The sequence below is a fragment of the Zootermopsis nevadensis genome, unplaced genomic scaffold, assembly GCF_977971745.1.
Source record: "Zootermopsis nevadensis isolate Lab colony 2312 unplaced genomic scaffold, Znev_1.0 Znev_ptg000028l, whole genome shotgun sequence".
Taxonomy (NCBI): domain Eukaryota; kingdom Metazoa; phylum Arthropoda; class Insecta; order Blattodea; family Termopsidae; genus Zootermopsis; species Zootermopsis nevadensis.
In genome coordinates, this window is record NW_028259160.1 from 52,130 (window position 1) to 73,778 (window position 21,649).

General features: G+C 38.1%; 1 protein-coding gene across 2 annotated transcripts in view; it reads right to left on the bottom strand.

Annotated features, from left to right (window-relative positions):
* Positions 1–3,444: 3,444 nt before the first annotated feature.
* LOC110834161 (uncharacterized) overlaps positions 3,445–21,649 on the bottom strand; it is a 29,809-nt gene continuing 11,604 nt past the window's right edge. Inside the window, exons 2-8 of one of the 2 annotated variants that reach the window (XM_087357709.1) lie at positions 18,665–18,801; positions 18,109–18,373; positions 11,309–11,520; positions 9,523–9,739; positions 6,906–7,144; positions 5,584–5,727; positions 3,445–4,050 (exon numbers count right to left, since the gene is read on the bottom strand). In XM_087357709.1, the coding sequence (XP_087213835.1) occupies positions 3,964–4,050; positions 5,584–5,727; positions 6,906–7,144; positions 9,523–9,739; positions 11,309–11,520; positions 18,109–18,373; positions 18,665–18,801 (1,301 nt within the window). In that variant the 3' untranslated portion in view covers positions 3,445–3,963. Of the gene's footprint in view, positions 4,051–5,583; positions 5,728–6,905; positions 7,145–9,522; positions 9,740–11,308; positions 11,521–18,108; positions 18,374–18,664; positions 18,812–21,649 lie in introns of those variants that run through there. The other variant, XM_087357710.1, reaches the window with a different exon arrangement.

Here is a 21,649-nt window from a genome sequence, read left to right on the forward strand (position 1 = left end):
ACTGGGCGCTGTGGAATGGGGTTCGTACTCGGCAGGTTACTGGTTTGAATCCAAGCCTGTATGCTCTGCTGTTTACCCATCCAGCAGTTGTAATTAGTTACTGTGTTTTATGCGGAAACTCTGGATAATAAAGACAGGTGGATGGACTTTCGGACAGGTAGATAGATAGAGATCTGCTCTGCCATAATCTTAAGCTCAGAGGGGGTTCGAAACATTTATTACATGAATAACCATCCCCTCATACATAAAAAGTAAAGATCGAAAGAGGTGTGTTATACATCTAACGCACAGTAAATTTTATTTCAACGACAATTAACATGAAACACCCTGTTTCAGCTCAACCTTCTTTTAAATGGGGGTGGAGTCGCATAGCGTGTGTCACCAAGCAAGCAACCACAGCTGCAGTTTTAGTAAGTTCACTGTGACAAGAAATTCAGGAACGCTAAAATTGTTGAAATAACACGCACGTTGCATTCTGCATTCATGGTCAGTTGCATCGTAACTCAGTAAAGTCCCAAAATTTAAAAAGTTTGCCTGCCGCATTTGAACGTTAAACAGTGAACAAAAGTTCTGACAGCGTACAGAAGCCTGTCGAAATAACCGGCTCTTTTTAAATTCTAAATTACGCATGTCTTTTGAAAATCAGCCACGAGCACGTGATAAAATAACTCCACCCCACAAAGTATTCTTGTACCCAATCGGTAATAGTCTATACAAACCTCTAATTAGATCACGTGGCTAATAAAATACGCTCGGTACGGAATGATTTTCTGAATATCGACACTTGTTCTCGAGTCTCCTACGTATTTAGATTTGTCTTCTTCTTTTTATCTTGAAGTTTCATTTTCACTTCTCGGCCTCTTAAAGCCGGGTCCACACTGACGCTCACTGCCATAACATAACAGCGGAAGGCGAAAATGTGGACCCAGGTTTGTGCCCGAAATATTCAACACAGTAATGTCAACGAAATTGACCATGTTTCGCACCCATACCACACAACAGGCAAAATTCGTATTTTGTATACTTTAATCTTCAGGTTCTTAGAAATCAGACGGGAAGACAAAATATTTTGAACTGAGAAGTAGCAAGCATTTCCATAATTTAATTTCCTCCTAACTTCCTCGTGAGCATCATTTTGAATCGTTATTGTTTTTCCCAAGTATTTGAACTTTGTCACACTTTCAAAGGATTTATGAGCCACCTTAATGTCTGTCGCGTACATCGCGGTGTTCGCTACGACGTGGCTGGTCGCACACTGCGTCCACTCCCTGAGAGCGACGTAGCTGGTGGGATATTTCGGGTTTTTGATGGGTTGTCTCAGGGATTCTTAATTAGCTTAGCGAATCGGTAGGCATGGACTCGAGTCTCATTTGGTGTCACGGCCAGTTCATAACCTGCGTGATCGTTGATCTAGAAATGTTGATCCCGCGTCTCGCAGTCCAATCCTTGATGCCTTATGATCCACGGCGCATGCTTGAGATGGCTTCCTCGTCCCTTCCGGGTCTCCCACTCGGGCTTTATTCTCATGGCCTTGTTTCCGTCGGTCTCTCGACTCGCAGTTGTTGACATCGCTCGGTTCATCCGTGTATTCAGAGTCCTGTTCTCTCCTGGTTGTGACGCGAGGCTATGACGTCATTTACTAACCCACGTGGTATTGCCACCTGATCGGGGCAACGACCTCCCGCTCGCCGATGTAGTAAGCCATCTTTGTCAAGGTAGAACTGACCTTTGTCAAAGTTATTTCTACAGACGCTGACGAAAACTGTCGCTCTGCTGCTGTAGCCATGTTTTCCCGACTCAAGGGGTCGTTTTCGAGGGTCGCGATGTGTCGACTTAGGGCGTCTACATGCTGGATAGACTATCCTGGGTGGAAATCGAACTCCGCTAATCTGAGAGACCATCTCATTAACCGGGAGTTGGTGTCTGAGAATTTCTTTAGATAAACCCAAAGACTACAATCACGCAACAAATTTTACCCACTTCTGTCTTCTTTTCTCTCTCTGCGAACTTGGCCACAACGAATTCTAGTAACGAACCCAATAAACTACGTATTCAGCGGGAGAAGGGCATAAGAGATCGAACCAGAATCCGAATCTACCACACGCCTCGTAGCCGAAGAGGTAACGTACGAGACTGTGGGGGATGACGTCGGCAGTTCGAGACCCAGCGGATTTTTACAGTAGTATTAAGTTCTAGAAATAAAAGGAGGGCAGAAACGGGTTTGGTTTTGTATGCTTAACCTTCCCGATTTCTGCCCTCTAAAAAATTAGATAGGGTTTCGTGGGTGGGATATGGGAGCCTAAGATGAGAGAAACATAACATATTTATGAGGGAGCAGCCAAAGGTGGTCCAAACAGACATCATATCAATCAACAATCTTTAACCAAACTAAATGGTCAATAACTTCTGTCTCTCTCTCTCTCACACACACAAAAACACAATCTCTACATTCTTCCTATGAACAATCTGACTGACAACACTAACAAATTAGTCTTTCCTAAGCCAAGAACTCTTCACAACCATTTTACAGATATAAAATAACAATCCTGACAACACCAGCACTGGTACATTGTGACCCACATAAGTGGCACTGCCTTTCTATACTTGGGTTCAACCCACCACACCACTCCTCATCCCTAATGAAAAATCCCATCATGATGGTCTCCAAGAAAAAAGTGCTGAAAACATTTTAACAGATGACAGAAGATGGAAAAAATTATACACAATGGTGCAAAAGTCTGGACATAATGGAATTTAAAATGCATATTAGTGGTTTTACCTTATAATTTTGCATTTCATTCAGTCCTGTTCATGTCTGCCCTTACAAATATCTTTAGAAGCACTTAAGGTTTTTACTGTAAGTATTCAAAATGGTCATCTTCCACACCGATACATGATTTTTGCATATCATGTATAACAAGAAAGTCTGTAATTTGTAAACTTCACCAAATACTGTTCGGGCAGTTACATCAAGCATGTGTGGTAGAAAAGAAAAGAGTGTACAGAATTTTAATAAGGAAACCTGAAGGAAGACACTATTTGGCAGATGCAAATATGGATAAGAAAGTCATTTCAAAATAGATCTTTGAGAAACAGTATGGTGAAGGGATGGACTGGTTTGAACTGGTTCAAGGTAATAACGTTAGTGTGCTTCTGTTAAAAAATTGTCATGAACTTTTCGTCCCCTACAAAGAAGTGTGTATGTTGTAAGATGTCAGGTTCTCAAGGTGGCAAATACAAAGATGATTGTCTTCTGGGCTGTTGCACCATGTAGTCTCATAGAAACTGGCTGGCATTGCATCATCCTGATGACAACAGGCCATAAGCACCTTTGAAACACCAATTTCTACAAGACTGCATGGTGCAACTTCCCAGAACCCAGTCACCTTCAGTGAATATGTTGACCCGCTGGGAAACAAACTTTTCAAGAAATACACTACACCATTAATATTTGCATGTATATTCATATTAGCTTATACTTTATTACAGTCTGAAGAAAATATATAAATATAACAAAAGCAAAACATTTTAATTAGTGTTGGTATAAAATACAACACAAGAGAGATAAGGGCTTCATTTCAATCTATTTTCAATACATTTAATAAAATACACAATATATATCTAAAAATAGCTGCATATGTTATTAACAAGGTTCAATCCCATTAATTTTAATTTGCCATTATTCTGATTAACAACAAGCTTCAGAGATGCAATAAAGGCCCATAATTAATGTCATATTGAGGAAACAAGGATATGGGTTCCTCTGACAACTTCCACTGCAGAGACAACCACATCATCCACACTTTCATGAGTTTATGTTCAATGTTCTACAAATATTCAGAAGAGTATCTTATTCCATAGGCTGCTATTTAGGGAGAACTCCTTTCCAGAAACAATATGGAAACATCACTGTGGTTACACAGAAGTGGCAAAGGAACCCACAACTATCTTGTGGTGAGGCCATTATTTGGCAACAAGCACCTCATACTCAGGGTAGGCCAGTTCCTGACCACCATATGGAATGTAGCATACATTATGACTTGGCTGTACCTGAAACAAAGCATCAACACTGGGTCAGACTGAGAAATGTTATAAAAATCTTCAACCTCCCTTTGGGCACCATGAGCATGACAGGAAAAAAGAAATAAAATGACATAAAAGAAGGAAACACAGAAAGACAAGAATAGAAGATATACTAGCAGGTGACAGGAAGAAGGGTTCCGCGCGATCTGAGGCATCATGCTTCGGACCGGCGATATGGAATGCGCGCTGGTTCGAGTCTCGGGGAAAGAAATTTCTCATGAGATTTTCGACCGGTGCATGGGACCGGTGCCAACCCAGCATCATAAGGAAATTGGGGAGCTACAATGGGTAGCGTAATCCGGTCATGAAAACTAGCAATGGCTGGGGGTTCGTCGTGCTGACCACACGTCACCCTATACAGTATCTGGTTGGATGATAGTTCACCTCTGCTTAGGCATGTGAATGTGTTAGTCGGCTTTAGCCCTCATAGGGCTGTTATGCCACGGACAGGAGGAAGGGTTCCATTATGTAACTCTTATGTTATCAGAATTTGAGCTCAGATAACTGACAATGTTTACCATGGACTGTTCCAGTTGTTCTTAGACACAATGAAAGGCAGAACATACTCTTCATTATAAGTGATCAAATCACGACAAGAAATTAATTCACACAACACTTTCATTGAAAATGATTACTGTTTATAACAGGAGCATAATATTAAAATGAATGTTTGTGAGGTTGTGAATTGAAATGTATTGACGAAGGAATAGCATCCAGTCATTAGTGGGCTTTTTTTGGTGGTGAGGTTAAATATCAACAGAATTTCTACTACTGAAGATACATCCTGTATCAATTGCAGAGGTTATGTAACTTCATGAATAATTACTGGGAAGGTAGGTCTATAATCCCAGCAATTGCCTGAGGGGGGGGGAAATGATTTCAGATGTCACCTAATCATGTGAAGAAGATTATTTTTGTTGTTGTTGTTGTTGTTGTTGTTGTTGTTGTTCTGGTGGTGATGTGGACCAAACTTTATTGTATCTATTGTTAGGTTTGTTTCTAACATCTGACAGTTTTTTTAAAAAAACATGTGAAAAAAAGTTGGCAGGTTCTACTTTTTTGTACTTGTGTGAAACTATATGTGTCTCAGCTTGGTGTTTCTCAATGTTACATAAGAATAGGGTGGTTAGAACTCAATCCATTGCTCTGCTATATGTGATGTACTATAATTTAATGAAGCACGGAACAACTTTGTCTGTACACTGTGATTTTTTAGGGTAAAATTAACACTATCTGTGATAGAGCTTTCAAATTATAGTAGCAGTTGAAATGTTAAGAGGATATAAGAAATGTGTCATGAAGTAGTATTTAACGACACAACTATTCTATAGCAATGCCAACTGTGACTCTGCCTAAGCACTGCACAATGCGGGAGTGCAGGAGAGTTAGAAGTCATTTCCGTGTACTCTAAACTAGATAGTGATAAGTTCGGTGACCAGTGCTCAACCCTTGGGGAAATATACCCTGGATAGCAGGCCAAGTGCCAGTCCACATTCATACCTTGCCCACTGTCAAGGTTCCCTCGTGAGATGCTCGACCCACAAACAGGGGCTCGCCGTCTTCTGTCTCACCAGATGGCAGAGCTCCTTCAGGCAACTGTCCACCAGAAGATGGCAGCCATGCAGCCTCACACCCTGTCAGCACCTAGAAGAAACACAGGCATTCTTTACTACATAACAATTTCTCTCATATTTCCCAAGTAAGGCAGGATTTCCAAATTGAACAAAAGAGATCCATGGCAGCTACAGGTAGAAATAGAGCTCCACCTCAAGACGCTGTTCACATTTTTAAACATGGTTTCAACTGAAACTAATATAATTTTTGTAAGATAATTTGTTTGTTCAAAACAAAATTTTGAATTTGATTTTTCATTAGGGAGAGCAGGGATGAGGTTATGATGTGCTGAGTGCTCAAATGCAGAGAACAAGAAATGCATTAAAAATTTTATAAAAAAACCTCTTGGAAGGAAGATGTTTAGGAGGCTGAAAAGTATACTGAAATTTGAATGTAAATAGATGATAGATAAACAGGTAGTTACTGTAAAATCTGATCATTCACCATGGACACTGAAGGAATTTCAGAATAGAGAGTAGAGGAATATATCTGGATTTGCCCAAGTGGTATTAACGGGGAAGTGAAGAGACAATGAAGCTACATATTTGTACTATTCGGCTAATCTGTTAGAGAAATAAACAAAGAGTGACAAGATGGGCAGGACATTTATCACAAATGAGAAAATGGGTATGCATACAGAATTCTGGACAGGAAACAACAGGAGATATCACTTTGGAAACAGAGGTACAGATGGGAGGATGATTTTACTTGACTACAAATGTGTACTTCCTGGAGTATAGCAACATTCCAAAGGTGTCATGTAGGTCATTATATTACCGTGGTCCAAGGCCATTATTGCTCCTAAGGACATTCTTACACAAATGTGATAAAAATGCATTGTTGCACAACAATGTGTTTAAAAAGTGGAGGCCAAAAGTTCCCAATGTTACACAACAATGACCCCCAGTCATGCACTTTGCCTCCCCCTATAGGAGAAGCTTGCTTGACTTGACTTGACTGACTGACAGACAGACATGGAAAGGCCCATATGTTGTTCTTCAATCATGCTAGGGCGTAAACATCACCTAAATGTGAATCTCAACAAAATACTGTCATCTGGCTCAGAACAGAGTCTAATTTCTGACTTCTGTGAACACATAAAGGAACTTTTTAAATGTCTTGGTCACATGAGAAATAATCAAATTTCAAGAGACCTGTACAATAGGATTAGCGGACAACAAATTCTCCCTGCAACTGTACAGACTAACCTGATATTCCTCCTTCCCATGCTCCTGTCCTCCCCATGCTATATAGCATACTCCATGAGAAGGCACAATCTTTCCAGGGATCAGGGCACCCTCGTGGTTTGCTCGTCCCACATACAGCTGCTCATTGTCAAAGCCTCCAGGTACAGCATTCGCGGGTATTTCACTTCCTCGAGCATCCACCCAGCAGGCTGCACCCCCAGATGGGGGTGCAGTGGGTAGATTCCAGCCAGGCTGACTTGCTGAAAACACGGTGACTATAGTTCTGATGGATCTCAACTCCAGTATATAAGCTTTTCTCAATTTAGATGTCAAAAAATTCCACTTTTATAGAATTCACTGGTCCATCAGTCAGGTTAATGCAGCTCACGTCACCACATTTAAATAAACCATTTTAACACTTATATTTTGGTTTCTCAAGTAATCTATTGCCATTACAAGATTTAAACCCCATAATTCATGATTTCATGGCTACCGGCCGCACTACAGCTCTTTGGTTAACAGTATAGTGACAATATTATGCATAAGCAGCTTAATAACACATTAAGCTGCATTATCTTGACAGTAAAAGTTTTTTCTTGTCTGCTATATGTGTGCTACATGTCCTATCAATCTCATCCTTCTGGATTTAACTGCTTCTGCAATAAGAGTACTGACTGTAAACTGACATTGGTGCTTACAATTTTCAGAGTAAGGAAGACATGACCTCCTTGTCTTATTGTCTAGTTTCTGCCTACATTTACATTCACCTTAGAGTTGTTTTTTTTTTTCCTCTCCCCTCTGACAGACTATATCCACTCCCTCCCATTCTTGCTACTCATTAATTTGTATGTTTCATCTTTATACTTCTCAACTAACCTTACCCATTTCTCTTTGCATTTGCTTTAATAAAATATGAACATTAACTGATGCTCCTTGTCATCTCATTTCTCCACTGTAATTATTCAATCTTTATTAGGTTCACATATCTTCCTCAGTACCTTTGTTTTCAAATGTTATGTTCTTCTCTCACAGTGGCCATGTTTTGTATTTGTATAAAACAACATACAGAACTATATTTGTACACTTTTAAACAATTATTTTTCTAAAATAATACAAAAATAAAGGATCCTGAGCTAAACTGTAACATGCATTTTCTGATTTACTCTACTCTTAGTTTCACAGTGATCAGATTCATAAATTTGATTGAGTCATGAATAGTTATGGAGGTTCTGCTACCAGGGAGTTAGTTAGTTAATTAGCTAGTCAGTCATGAACAGATATTTAGCTCTCTGTTCATATCAAATAAAATATGAATGTTTCGTTCTGTTTCTGCAGACCAAAAAAAAACCCACCAGTCAGACACCACTATCTCGAAACATTAATATAAAAACATTACTGTCACACAATGTACTAAAGTCAAGCTCCTAGAGTACACATGAACCACGACTTTTCAAACACACTTGAAGTTGTGTGCTTTGTAGTGGAACACCGAGTTCAAGAATACTCTGATGTATTTAAAAGAAAATAAAAATAAAGATGAGGAAATTTGAGTGGAAAAGAATAATGAAAGAAGAAATAAAAATACAAAAGAAATGGAAAGAGATAAATGAATAGGAAACAGAGGAATGTAGAAGAGCACATGAAAAATAAATTTATGATAACAATAAAGATGTCATAAAAGACACTGCTCTTAAGGTATAACCATGATGGTCAACAACACACCATCATTTTAATTACTGAACTACCACAATCTATCAGCAGTAACATTAGGGTGGGGGTGTGCATGTGCTCATGTGCATATGCACACACACAGAAAGGAGAACAGAGGAATGAGAAATCTCTTGGAAGAATTGATTTAAACTTTGAACATCTAACATACAAAGTCAGACATATTCCCCTAAAGCAGAGTTTCACAAACTCTTCTACAAAATTAAACTGGACACCACTTCTTTGACCATTATCACCCAACCTTTTGAGGATTAAAATAATTGTTTCATCCTATGGGCAGCCCAGATTGGGGAAAACAACCTTAGAGCTAAACTGCTTGTTTAATTTTTCAAATACTTCACCATTGCCACACTGAATCATACTACACAGCAACAGCACAATAAAGAACAGTGCAAATGAGAGATGAAAGAATAAAAGGAGCGGCTGATGAATGCTACCCCAATAAGCACACAAAGCACCAAGCTCTCTAAGTGCTTGTGTTATTACTCTGATTCTAACAAAGCCAAACAGCAACCATACACTTCCTTAACCGCATAGGTTAAACACTATAAAATGCGAAATATCATTATGTTTAACTACAATTAATTAAGGATGTTGTTGTGGCATACTATAGCACTTGCACAGAATGACTAACACCATTGGTCTATGGGACGTGATGTGAATGTGTGTTCTCCAAAATATAAATATGAAGCTGAAGCAGAAGCAAAAGCAACAACATGGCGTTTGGTGATGCTGAGGCAATTCCTTGCTATTTGATAACCCCATCCTTTTAAGATCATGCATGATCAATTTCATACCTCATTTGATAATCATCTTACATTAACATCAATACATCATGTATTCATTCAATGTTTCTCTGCAAAACAATTAGTGTAATACAAAGTTAGTGCTGTGTTAGATTGCTGTGTACCTGGCGCTGCACTAGGGTGAAGTGTTTTGACCCTCCAGTGTCCCTGAGCACCCCACGCTGTTCGCACACCAAAGTGCGAAATGCCAAATGGGCTGGGATCCTGCCACTCTATCAGCACAGAACCATTCTTCTTCACCTTCAAGTGACCATTTTTCCATTCTATGAAGAAGCGACTGTAGTCACTGTTGGTCAACAGCCCAGGTGTGTCTACCCGCACCTTTATGTGCGCAAAATAAGCCCGTGGTCAGTGTGATTTCACTACTTGAACTGCCATCATGCAGGACTCAGCAAACACAAATATGAATATCACAAGACTATCTCAATGAAATGGAGTACCCCAATTTACACACTTTTCAAACACATTCTTTGCTATTCTGTGCACCACACTGATTGTAACGAGCATAATTATTCTGCTGGACTTTATGTTTTAAATCATAACTTCTCAGAAGTTGCTTCTATAAGGATATTGTTTTGTTTTTGGACTGTACAGATCTTATCAGATGTGGTCATTCTGGCTACTCTGTTACTGGCAACTCATGTCTGGGCTAAGTGCAGGTCAGTGTCCAAGATGGTATTGTATGCAAGTACAGAGGAGAAGAACGCATTCTCACCTACGACAGTTACATATAAGTAATTCAGCCTGTGTATGTTGTAGAGAATTTAACAAAATATCAACACTGTTGACATTCCTGCAGGTTCTACCATTCATTACTTGGTTAATAAATTCAAAACTAAAGTCTGGTATCGGACAACAAAACAAAAAGAACACATCACGTACTGGCTGAAGAAAAACTCGTAATACCGGTGCAAAATTGGAGCATTCACCAAGAAAATCACTGTCAGAACTAGCTCAGCAAGCTGATGTTTCAGTCTCCTCAGCAAGAACTGCTATAGAATTACTGAAAATTCATCCTCATAAAATGATACAAGTGCAATCATTGCAACCAATTCAGCTACAAGGATAAATTTTTAGAATGGATTTATTCAATCAGTGATGAAGGTACGCTTGACTCAAAATTATTTTTTAATGAAGAAGCATGGTTTTACTTAATGGGTGTCTGAACATGCAAAATAATCAATACTGATCCTCAACCTTCATGAAGAATTACTTTATAATTTCAAAGTTCATGTTTGGCGTGGAATCGGTGCAAGGTAAATAACCGACAATTTCTTTACGGATACACTCTGAAACACGTATTAATGTGATTTCGAACAGGTTCTTCCCAGGATTAATGGAGGAAGATAGACTGTACAGTTACTTTCAACAGGACTCAACAAAGACACACAGTTAACTCCATGCCACAATAAGTGATGTATTTGGCAAAAGAGTTATCAGTGAAGTCTTATGGCCAGCCTGTTCCCCAGACATCATGCCATGTAATTTTTAACTGTACAGTAGTCTGCAAGGCAAAATTCACTAAATAAATCCCTATGCATTACATAACATCAAAGAAAATATTCAGGAAGCAATATCCAGGATTTACCCCATACAGCTCTGACATGTAAACCAGAGCATGTTCTCACACTGTATTGCATGTTTATAAGCACAACAGGGACATTCTGAATGCCTCCTCTGAACCAGTAACTTGTCTCAAAGCAGCATATTTTGTTTTCTTCTGCTGCATTCACAACAGCCCAGTGCACAGAAGAGAGCCAGAGCATACATTGAAAAGTGACAAATAAATGCAACATGGCTCTCACTTTTGCTTGATGAGTCCTGAAAGATAGCAGTAAGCGTTCATTTTGTTCGACTCCAACAGAACATACTGTAACACAAATTATATACCTTGTCTGGTTTCTGGCGATTGTAGCGAATTACAGATGCGGTGTTCTCCCAACCTCCAAGCAGAATCTCATACATTGGTTCTGTCTCATGATTGGCTGATGTGAGAGCAATGTGAGCATTGGAGGGAGCACGCACCTCAATGTGTAATGCGCCCTCTGGCACTGGGCGATAACTGTATTCCAAATTGTCCACCGTAGTTATCTCAGCACCACCTACCAAAACCACCCGTATTTCACGCCAGAAGCAAGAATAATTCAGCCCAAAGAATAAAATGGGAAGGCATGACTAACGATTAAATATGTGTGATGAGATACACTGTACAGTTCCTTGTTATTCAGTTATTTCAATAATGGAGATTTAGGGACAGGGTGTGCCAAAAGTCTTTGGTTCCACATGTCAGATCCAGTTTGGATTTTTCAGCATCAACTTACCTCTTGCTCTAACAGAGGCAAAACTTCATGAATGTAAGAAATTTTAGGCCCCATTATGGTTTGCAGTCCATGTCAATTAATGTCTACTCCATAGGTCATTAACCTTACATCATACAATCAGGAACATTGGGCCCCAAGGGTGCATGCATCTTATAATCAGCTGATAAGTTATGAATGGTGGAGAAGGATGCTTATGGAAGCAACTAACATTATAGAATTAACCTGGACACACAAAGAATAAGATTAACATTCTGAACATGAAGCAGAAACACAACTAATGTAATATTTTAAAAAAAAAATATATAAACGCAAAAGAAATTTCTAATGTTTTGTTTTCAATGAGAATGTAAACTGGCTAAACAGGTGAGATCCTGCTTGATCCACTGATTAAAAATGCTTTTGTATCTCTCATGTCTGGATGAACTGGGGCTGGAGGGAACCAGGGAATATATTGAACTAGCTCCTGAGAGAATAAGTGAAGATATAATTGAAACCAGGAAATGTTGAAACACAATGAGACAACAGAATGCAAGATAACAAGACCAGTCACATGGCTACATGCATCTATCTATTCCTTCAGTCAGATGGAAACTGAATACAAATGCACCCCTCTTTCAGAACAATATTATTTTATCTACTTCTTTTACAAAGACCTCAGTTCTTCATGAGAAGGGAAGAAAAAATAATCTTTGGATGTAACCACCTCCATACTTCAACAATGGATAATTATTTGGCTGTTTCCTTCCATCACAGAACCCGAAGTATCTTCAGTATCACCACATTATCCTCCCATTTTACCTTATCTTATGCCAATTCAATCATGTCCATTGTAGCTTATCCACAACTAATATTACATTTCAAAACACATGATGGATTATATACAAAGGATATAAACAATAATTCCTTACTGTATCTTGTATGCAGTTCTGTAGTATGTGCATTCCATGTAAAAGTGGCATAATGTGTCTTTCAGTCAACTATTTCTTATGATTCAGGCCCTCAAATATTTTTATCAGACCTGAATTTGGGACAGAGACCGAAACTGTGCCGTCTCTTGCTACGTGTCTTCGGTGAGTGACAACTGCTATGTATGAGGTCATGATTTGTCTTAAGCCAACCACCATCCCCTCAATATGAAAATAGAAGTCAATTAACATCAACTATTGCTTATGTAATTGAGGGGAATTCTAGTAGAATTAACTGATTATTTAGTACAAACTGAAAAATTACAGAACAGTAAGAGAATTTTGAAAAGAAGAGAAAAAGAACACACCAGTGGTCAATCCTGATCTAGAAGTTAGGCTAAGCAGAAATACAATATTTGTAGTTATTATAATTAACAATTGATAATGGTGGTTTGTTTTTTATATATATATAATTTAATTGCGCAGTTATTTCAAGAGGAGCAAACACTACAACCATGTATGAACAGTCAGCCACAGGAAAATTTATATTGGAATTCTTGACTGATATTTATCAATTACTTTAAATGGAAATCTGATCTATCCATTTCCAGCACCTTTTCAGTGACCTGACCACAGAAATTAAGTTTCTTCAAGTCAGCAACTAAGGCTTTTACTACTGACAAGAGATATTAATCAATTGTCACCAAACTAAGAGTGGCTAATTAGGTTGTCAAAAAGTGTTCTGTACTTTCCCTCTACAAAATTTACTATGTCAGATTTTACCCTCTTTGCTTCTTAGAGTTGCATCACATAACTGTACAACTTCTACAGATGTGGAAGACATGTATCATGTTCATTTAGTAGGAAACTTCCAAATTATTTTTATTCACACAAAAACAATATTCAGACCTCTTGTTTTCAAATACGAAACAAAATGTCAGAGCATGAAACACAAGAAAAGAGTAAAAGGAGGTCAAGCGTCTGAAATGTCTTCATAAATTTCTTGTAGCCAATTGCAGTACTTTGTCATCTGCAGTCCATTCCTCCCAAAATACTCCAGGATCAAAATTCTGTGTTCATCAGTTACAATCACCAAGCAAGAACTAACAGAACATGCGGTGGTGCAGAAAAAGAAGGGAATTTCCTCTTCAGATATTCAGTTAAGGCACAAGTCTCTCAGGTGAATGTTCACATAGCAATCCCATTTAAAGAAAGTAAAATATTTCTATTTAATGTTGTTAACAGTGTATATCACGTGCATTGCACGGCAATGCACACAAGGCACATGTTAATATGTCTCCAATACTTTATATTAATGCCCCATTACATTTAAGCTAGAAAACTTAGAAACAGTGAAACCAAGACATCTTTCCTGAATTCCAACATCATTAATGTACTTCAACATTGTGGCTAACTGTGAAATCCCCTGAATACCAAAAGTCTCATCCAACATGAAGTCCAAATGTCATTTAATATAATTTCATGGACAGCTTTAATCACAGTTTTGAATGGCCAATGATGCACCTTTGGAAACACCACCTGCTCTGGGTGATCACTCAGGAGAGGATAATAAACTTATAACAAGGAAAATTAGATTGGCCTACAGTTACCTCTGTTATGAGACAAATAACATTCATAATCACCTGAAAAAATTTCATTTCTTGACTTGCCAGCAGACAAGTCATGTTGATTAACTGTTGTAAAAATGTCTTGGTTTTTTTACAAACTACCTTATTGTATTCTGAGGTATTAAAGTCAGTTCTTAAGAACCTCATCAATTCCTTGATGACTAATCTGTAGACAGTCAAATATGTTACACAAGATTTCCTTGTTCCTCTTTTGCAAATTTGTCAAATTCCCCTGAACTCCCATCACTGTAACCTTTTTAAAACAGCAAGACTGGCAAGCAAAATAGGTTGTTTTTGGAAACTACTAACCATGGGTAATTATATTATAAAATCTGAGCATTCTAGTTTAAATAACTTCACTGTTAAGGCTGGATAAAGGTAACACAACCAGACTAATTTACCATCATCATAAGAATCTCACACAAAATAAAAACACTTGCAAGATCAGCTTAGCCGTACTACAGAATGATGAAGACTACATGAACTAGCAATGTTAAAGAAGGATATTCTGTCCCTCTTTCTCACACTGAAACGCGCAAAACCGCGTATTGGCACTTTCAGTCAAGTGGCGGAATGTCCACTTCCCTGGCACATACAAAGGCGATCAAACACTGCGGCGGATAAGCTACATAATTCAGATAGCACAGTTCAAGAAAACAGTAAGATCTTTTAAAGAATGTAAAGATAAAAAGTTCCTCTAACATTCCCACAACTACAATGTTTTTTTAAAGTTGAACTTCTAAAAATGTTATTAGTAAGAGCATAAAATGTAACTTCACTGCTTGAAGCTTGAATCTAAGTCTCAACCACCACTGCTTTTGTGGAAGAAATACTACATAAATTAAATGATCACAGTTTTGGTTCAGCTGCAGTCATCATGCCCTCAACCATACAATCTTACTTCATTCTGATGTAAATCCCAATTTGCTACAGTCAATACAGTCTTGTAATTATGCTGAATCTAAACCTTTTGTTCCTATATCTAACCGGGCAGCCCTAGGTAATTAGTATGTGTGAGAAAGAGACGGACATAGTTTAAGGAGAGCATTTGAAGCAGTCATTAACATCAGCCACATCACTATTTGCATTCTTTTGTTTCTTCTGCATGATCCTTATTCACAAATCTCAAATTTTTGTATGTCTTTATTTCCCCCATTCATCATCTTTTGCAGGAGGAATTTTTGCACAGAGTCAACAATAGCATATGGCAACTTTAGGAAGATGACAATTTAACTAGATTCAAGTACGTTTTGCGTGGGATAACTGATAAGTCATGCTACCCACATTAAAATACTGATGGTTGCAATTCAATACAGTTCGACTGGATTAATAAACACAATATTGCTGTGACTATGCAAGAGCCCACACAGGTCAAATAATGTTGTAACCTGCTCACACCAAAGTTCAACAATGTCTTATCACCAGTGTAACAAATGTTCATCGTTGAGCACTACCTCGTCATCTCGCTCTTACGTAACTTACCACAATGAGTTTAGGGATACAGTTTTGAATTCTCCTATGCCAAACAAATCAACAATACCTCATCTGGTAAACCATGTCTGTGACAGTAACTCTTCACCAGGTTGCATCAAACATGAGTAAAAGCATTAATGCACTGCTAAAAATGGCTGACACTCATGGTACAAAACAAGAAGCTCTGAGTGCAAAACAAAAATGCAGATCATCTTACATGTTGCGATTCTGGATTTGAGGTCAGAGTCACAGAGGTATACAAAACAACCATCTCAAAAACATTAACGTATGTACTTAATAAAATTATGGGAAAAGCTGATGAATGGACTGCTTTCTCTGTAAGAAGGCAAGTGAATGGAGCAAAATTAGAGCGGAGTGAGCACTTCAGCTTCTGTGTGAAAATGAAACCAAAAACTGCACTCATGTCCAAATAGACAGGACCTGGCCATGACAGCAGAATTTTGATGAGATCCATACTTAATACAATTATTTTGCAATTGTATTTAAGTTCTGCTGTACCCTACATCAGACACTGTCCATGACTCAACTTCAAGTTTGTTTATAATTATTTCTTCTTTCTGAAGTTGTAACCAAATCAGCTTCAGTTGTTTTAACAGTTTTAGCCATTGTAGTTCAGATGTACTGAAATCCTTTGTTCTCATCTGTGTCTGGCAGAGAAAAGTATTGTTTCATTGCTGGAGCTGGTAAAGGTGGCATCCAAGACGGAACCTGAGCTCATACCCCACAGAAACAGTCCTTGAGATCACTTCTGGCAAAGGGTCGATTTTTAATTCCAACGAAATCAAGATGTTTTTTATAACCAACACAACTTCATGTAAACATAAAGAAAGACAAAAAAACATATCTAGCAACTCATTCCTACATGTCAATTTTAAGAATCTTTCATCCCATTCTTTCAGTGCAATAATTTCTATCAGCGAATTTCTTTATATCCATCTTCACATTCTGTATTTTCTTCTTAACTTACTTTCTGCAATTTCTTTGCCAAATTTTTGGATATATATCTGTTTTAGTATCATCAAACATGTTTCTTTTGCCATTTTTGTTTTTATAAAGTGGGATTTATGAGAAAGCATTCCTGTTCTTCAAGTATTCCAACAGTCTAAAAATAACTTGATTCCACTAAATTCCTTTTGGCTTAAAATTTCACTTCACAGAAGCAAAAATAATACTGCACCTACAGTTCACATACCAGGTAGCTGAGGGTAATAGCAAGACGCAAGACATAAAATCTCGTGCCAAAACTTATATTTGGCAGTGAGCCAGTGTGATTATTTTCCAGCATAAACTGGAAAAACCTGATTTACCCATAAATTTGTGCCAATGCTAACAGTTAGAATTGATATAAGTTAATACTATTACAAGACGCACACACTTCTTTTTTATTCACACTGCCCAATACTGGTGAACAAAATATTTGTGTATTATGATGACTTATCTTCATTAAACTTAAGGAAAATCACATCCAAGTTTTGGGAATAAAACAATCCTATACATCAGTATTTTAATAAGGATCAGCAGTATGAATTTTCATCAGAATCACAGAGAATTAATGAAACACACATATACAGACAAGATTTAAGAATGCAGCATGCCCACAAAGCTTCTGTTACATATACCACAAAATCTACAAACTCAAATATAAATTCAACATGCAAATACCTAAAAGAAATATCGACTTAAACTCTTACCACAGCCTGTTCCATCCTTGCTGTGTGTTCATTGGCTTCCCTTTCATTAGCACTGCACGTTACAACTTAGGTACTGGCCACAGAATGACCAAAACCACAGAAAAACAAACTTTCCTAACAGCATTTAAAATATAAGAGATCAAAATATAGGTCACTGCCTATTTTTTATACAATGAGCACAAAAAGACTTTATACTTTCAAAATGATATAGTAAACAAATGCGACATACTTAGAACTTCATACCAGTCGATTCTCCAAGTTTTCTATCAAATGACACAATTGTCACAACTTCCATCACTAGGGGGACACTGTACAAAGTTTGGGATGAGTTGGATTGTCATCTCGACATCTGGCGTGGCTCGAGGAGCACGCATAAATTCTCTGTGAGGTGTGCACAAACTGTGAGAGTTTTTCTATCAACTGGTGTAGGTGTGAATTTGTAATTATAACTCCTTCCCAGTATAATTATGCAACCACACACATACATTGAACAATCAGAAACTTCTGACAAGACACTCAAGCAAATTTTCCTCATTTTACATGATTTTGGTGAAATACCTCATTAGTATACAAAAACAATATGTTGTATCTGTAGCATTTATATTACTTTTCATATTTTACTGTTTTCACTCGTAATCATTTCTCACTCACCTTCAATGAGCCAGGACCCAGACGCTCCCCAGCCAGTGCAAATACCATAGTAGCCAATACCAAATGGTTCAGGGTCGTCCCAGGTCGCAAAAGGGGTCACTTCACCTTCCTTGCCAACAGCCACAGAGCCGCCTGTCCAGCGGATCCAGAAGCCACGATACTCTGCATCACTCAAGATGTCAGGTGTGTCTGCCAGTGCCTTGTCTGGTTTCTGACGGTTTCGCCTGATAGCAGTCTTAGAGTTTCCCCAGCCTCCAATAAAAATCTGAGAACATTCAAAGTGCAATCACCATACATTGGGTTCAACTTACACAAACAGAAAACAATTACTCATCCTCAAACAACTTTGATGTTATGTCCTAGTATCAACTTTATTTATGAAGAATCATGATTAAAAAAAAGTGATTTGCTTTGATCTCAATGTCAGATTTCAGTTCACAGTAAACTTGGATAATTTATGGACTGCACCAGTATATTGGCTTAATTCAGGAACTAAAACGTTTTGAAAGAATGGACTCAGAAGAAATAAATGAGCACAAAACAGGACATAACCTACCTCATACATTGGATCCCCTTCAGCTGGGCCAGCTGTCAGAGCAATGTGTGCATCATTTGCTGCCTTAACCTTGAAATGCAGGGCCCCTGATGTCACAGGGTTGAACTGGTACTCGAGTTTGTCTTCTGTTGTGAATTCTATGGTCATAAAAGAATTAAATAAAATATGATGGAGTTGGTATGCTGCGTGCTGTTAGAACACATCAGAAATGGTCTTATTTTCTATCAGTCTTGCTACTGGTTCCATTCCTGGCCATGTGAATGAGCCACACGGCAGATCAAATAATCTGTTTCTGGGAAGAAGCGTATTTGTGCTTTCTGGACTGCAGAGTTTATACATTGTCAAATAATACGCTAACGGCGAACTAGAAAGAATGTAAAAGGAAGTGAATGTGGCCAATTTTAAAATACTCCCAACATTTGTTTCAAGGGCCTGAGGTGATAAAAAAAAACACAATATCCTAAATTTTCCACTTATAGGTCATTAACCCATTGGTATACTGAGGCATCTGTCTGTTCAGATGGCCTTCACCATATTTACAGCTGTGTGACATGGAACAATTTATTTCTAGTAGGAAATGATTTATTATTAGCAACTGAGGAACTTGTAACAGAATTATAAAATGTAATAAGGTTGTAGAATTATGGAATACGGAAGAATACTTCGATAAAGCCAGATATAAATTTAAAAAAAAAACTAGGAAGGTATTAGTGAGAATAGGGGAGGGAGGGAATAATTTATCTAATGTAATTGTGTAGCACCATCAAAGACAGTTTATATTAGGATTCAGTCTGCAAAAACCTGTAGTCAAAATCAAGCAGCATGACATAATGTTAATTGTTTGTTTGTGCGCGTGCGCGAAAAAAGAAACTATGAGTCTACAAATTCGCAAATGAGGCAACTTTCATATATGAATGCAAGGGAATGAAAAAGGCATATGTCAGTATTTTTTCCAATATTGTGTTTCTTTGAGGAATACCTTTAAGTGCTGACCAATAAACCTGCATGAAAACATCACGTATCCCACTCAGATATAGCTTGTTGGAGTCCATCATTCTTTCACAAACTGAGAATGTGACATGTCACTGATTTGACATTTATGAAAGTTCTAGTTTTTATGACATATACAAGATTACAGCTGTGTTTTGGTGGTTAAGTCAAACAACTATAATTTTAACTAGAAACCATAAAATCTACTGCTCCCACACAACACAGCAAGGGATATTTTATTTTCACCAAATCTGGGTACATGCATTTGGAATAAATAACCTAAAATAAGTCACATTGTATCTGTATCTTGAAGGGCAAATTAGAGGACACAACAAAAAATGTTCCTTGTTACTTAATTACATTCCCAACCACACACCTGAAACTATCAAGAAACTGCATACTCCTCCGGCTGCCATCATGGCCAAAACAGAAACCATACTTCAATGTTAGCTGCTAATAGGAGATTCTCAACATCTTTCAATCTGTCAGAGGACTCTGTGACAGGGACTTTGAACCACCCCCACCCCCCCAAAAAAGTTTATACTTCAGAAGAACACTTACAGGGCATACATTGAAAACAAAAATTACTTGGGCTATTAATGATAAAGAAACCGTGGTAACTGAATATTGCTAACTGCAACTAATGAACAGTGATACTAGATTTTTTAACACCATAATGGATTACATAATTTTTCCACTTTGCTAAAATGCTTGTTTTGTGACATGTGCCCTCTTTATTCCAATGCATTCAATTATATTTTAACAAGTCTTAAAAGAAATCTTATAATTTACATATTCGATCCAGAACTATAAAATTCGTGATGACGAAATGGTAAACAGACGTCAGAACGGTTTTGAATTTGGGAAGGGGGGCAGAAGGTTGAGATTATTAAAATGAAAATTTTCATTTTATGACGCCACACTCCATGCTGGTTTCGTAAACTCCTTAATCTCCTCCAGTACCCGCAGGAGCCAAGCGTAACTAATTGACGAGGCCTTGAGAAGCAAGATGGCGTGAGAAGAGAAATAACCAGCCATGCTGGAAATATACTATGGAGGCATATTGTATTTCATAACGCCTTAGGCAACCTTCCACGTTAAAACACAATGAAGTTTATTTTAACTAAAACGTGTGCATTTTAAGTTACTTTATATCCTTAATTCAGAATTATAAGGTGGACTAGATTTGGTATATTGCGACGTGTTAACAATTAATTACTGTAGCCCATCTGATGCTGACACGGAGATAAACATGTTTAAGTCCAAAACCGAGGATTACTGGGCCTTAGTCGGGTCGCATTATCATCTCAAGGCTGGGTCTGGATACTCTTAATTCCAGAGATATTTATGCCATATCTTTGGTACTGCTGAATTTCGTTACGTCGTTAAAACATTAAGTATTTCCATATAACGACGGCCGCCCAGCTCCACACCGGTAGAAGTTAATTCTAGATACCCCGACGTCGCAGGTAAAAGTGTACTTTATCCACAGGAAACGAGCTTTTTAACCAATGCAGAATTTATGTGCGGTTGAAACAGTTTCCTGTCTAACATAACGAATAAATATTTCATCTCGGTAATTTATAAAAACAAAGTTGTAGCTCAGGTGGAGTCTCCAGCGTGCGAATGCCACTTGGATTACACTCTGCCTACTAGAATAATTACAGTACGTCACATCTATTTCTGTTATTTACTGAATAGGTTTCTAGGTCTTGCACAATTTCTTGCCACGTTTCGCTTTGAGCTGAAATCAATTTATTGTCCGCATACACCCAACTACTCTGCTCGCTCGGTTTGTTAGGAACCTGCAGGGAACTTGGTTGGCATTAGACCCAAATGCCAACTGTTCGATGTCACCGGCGCTATTTTATGTTCACGCCCTTTCAATGCTACTCTGTCCATTCTGAAACTCGCGCTGTTCTGATCTGTTCATTACATTTCACATGAATAATACTGCATATGTTCGTTTCGCTGACTAGCCATCACGGCCGAGTG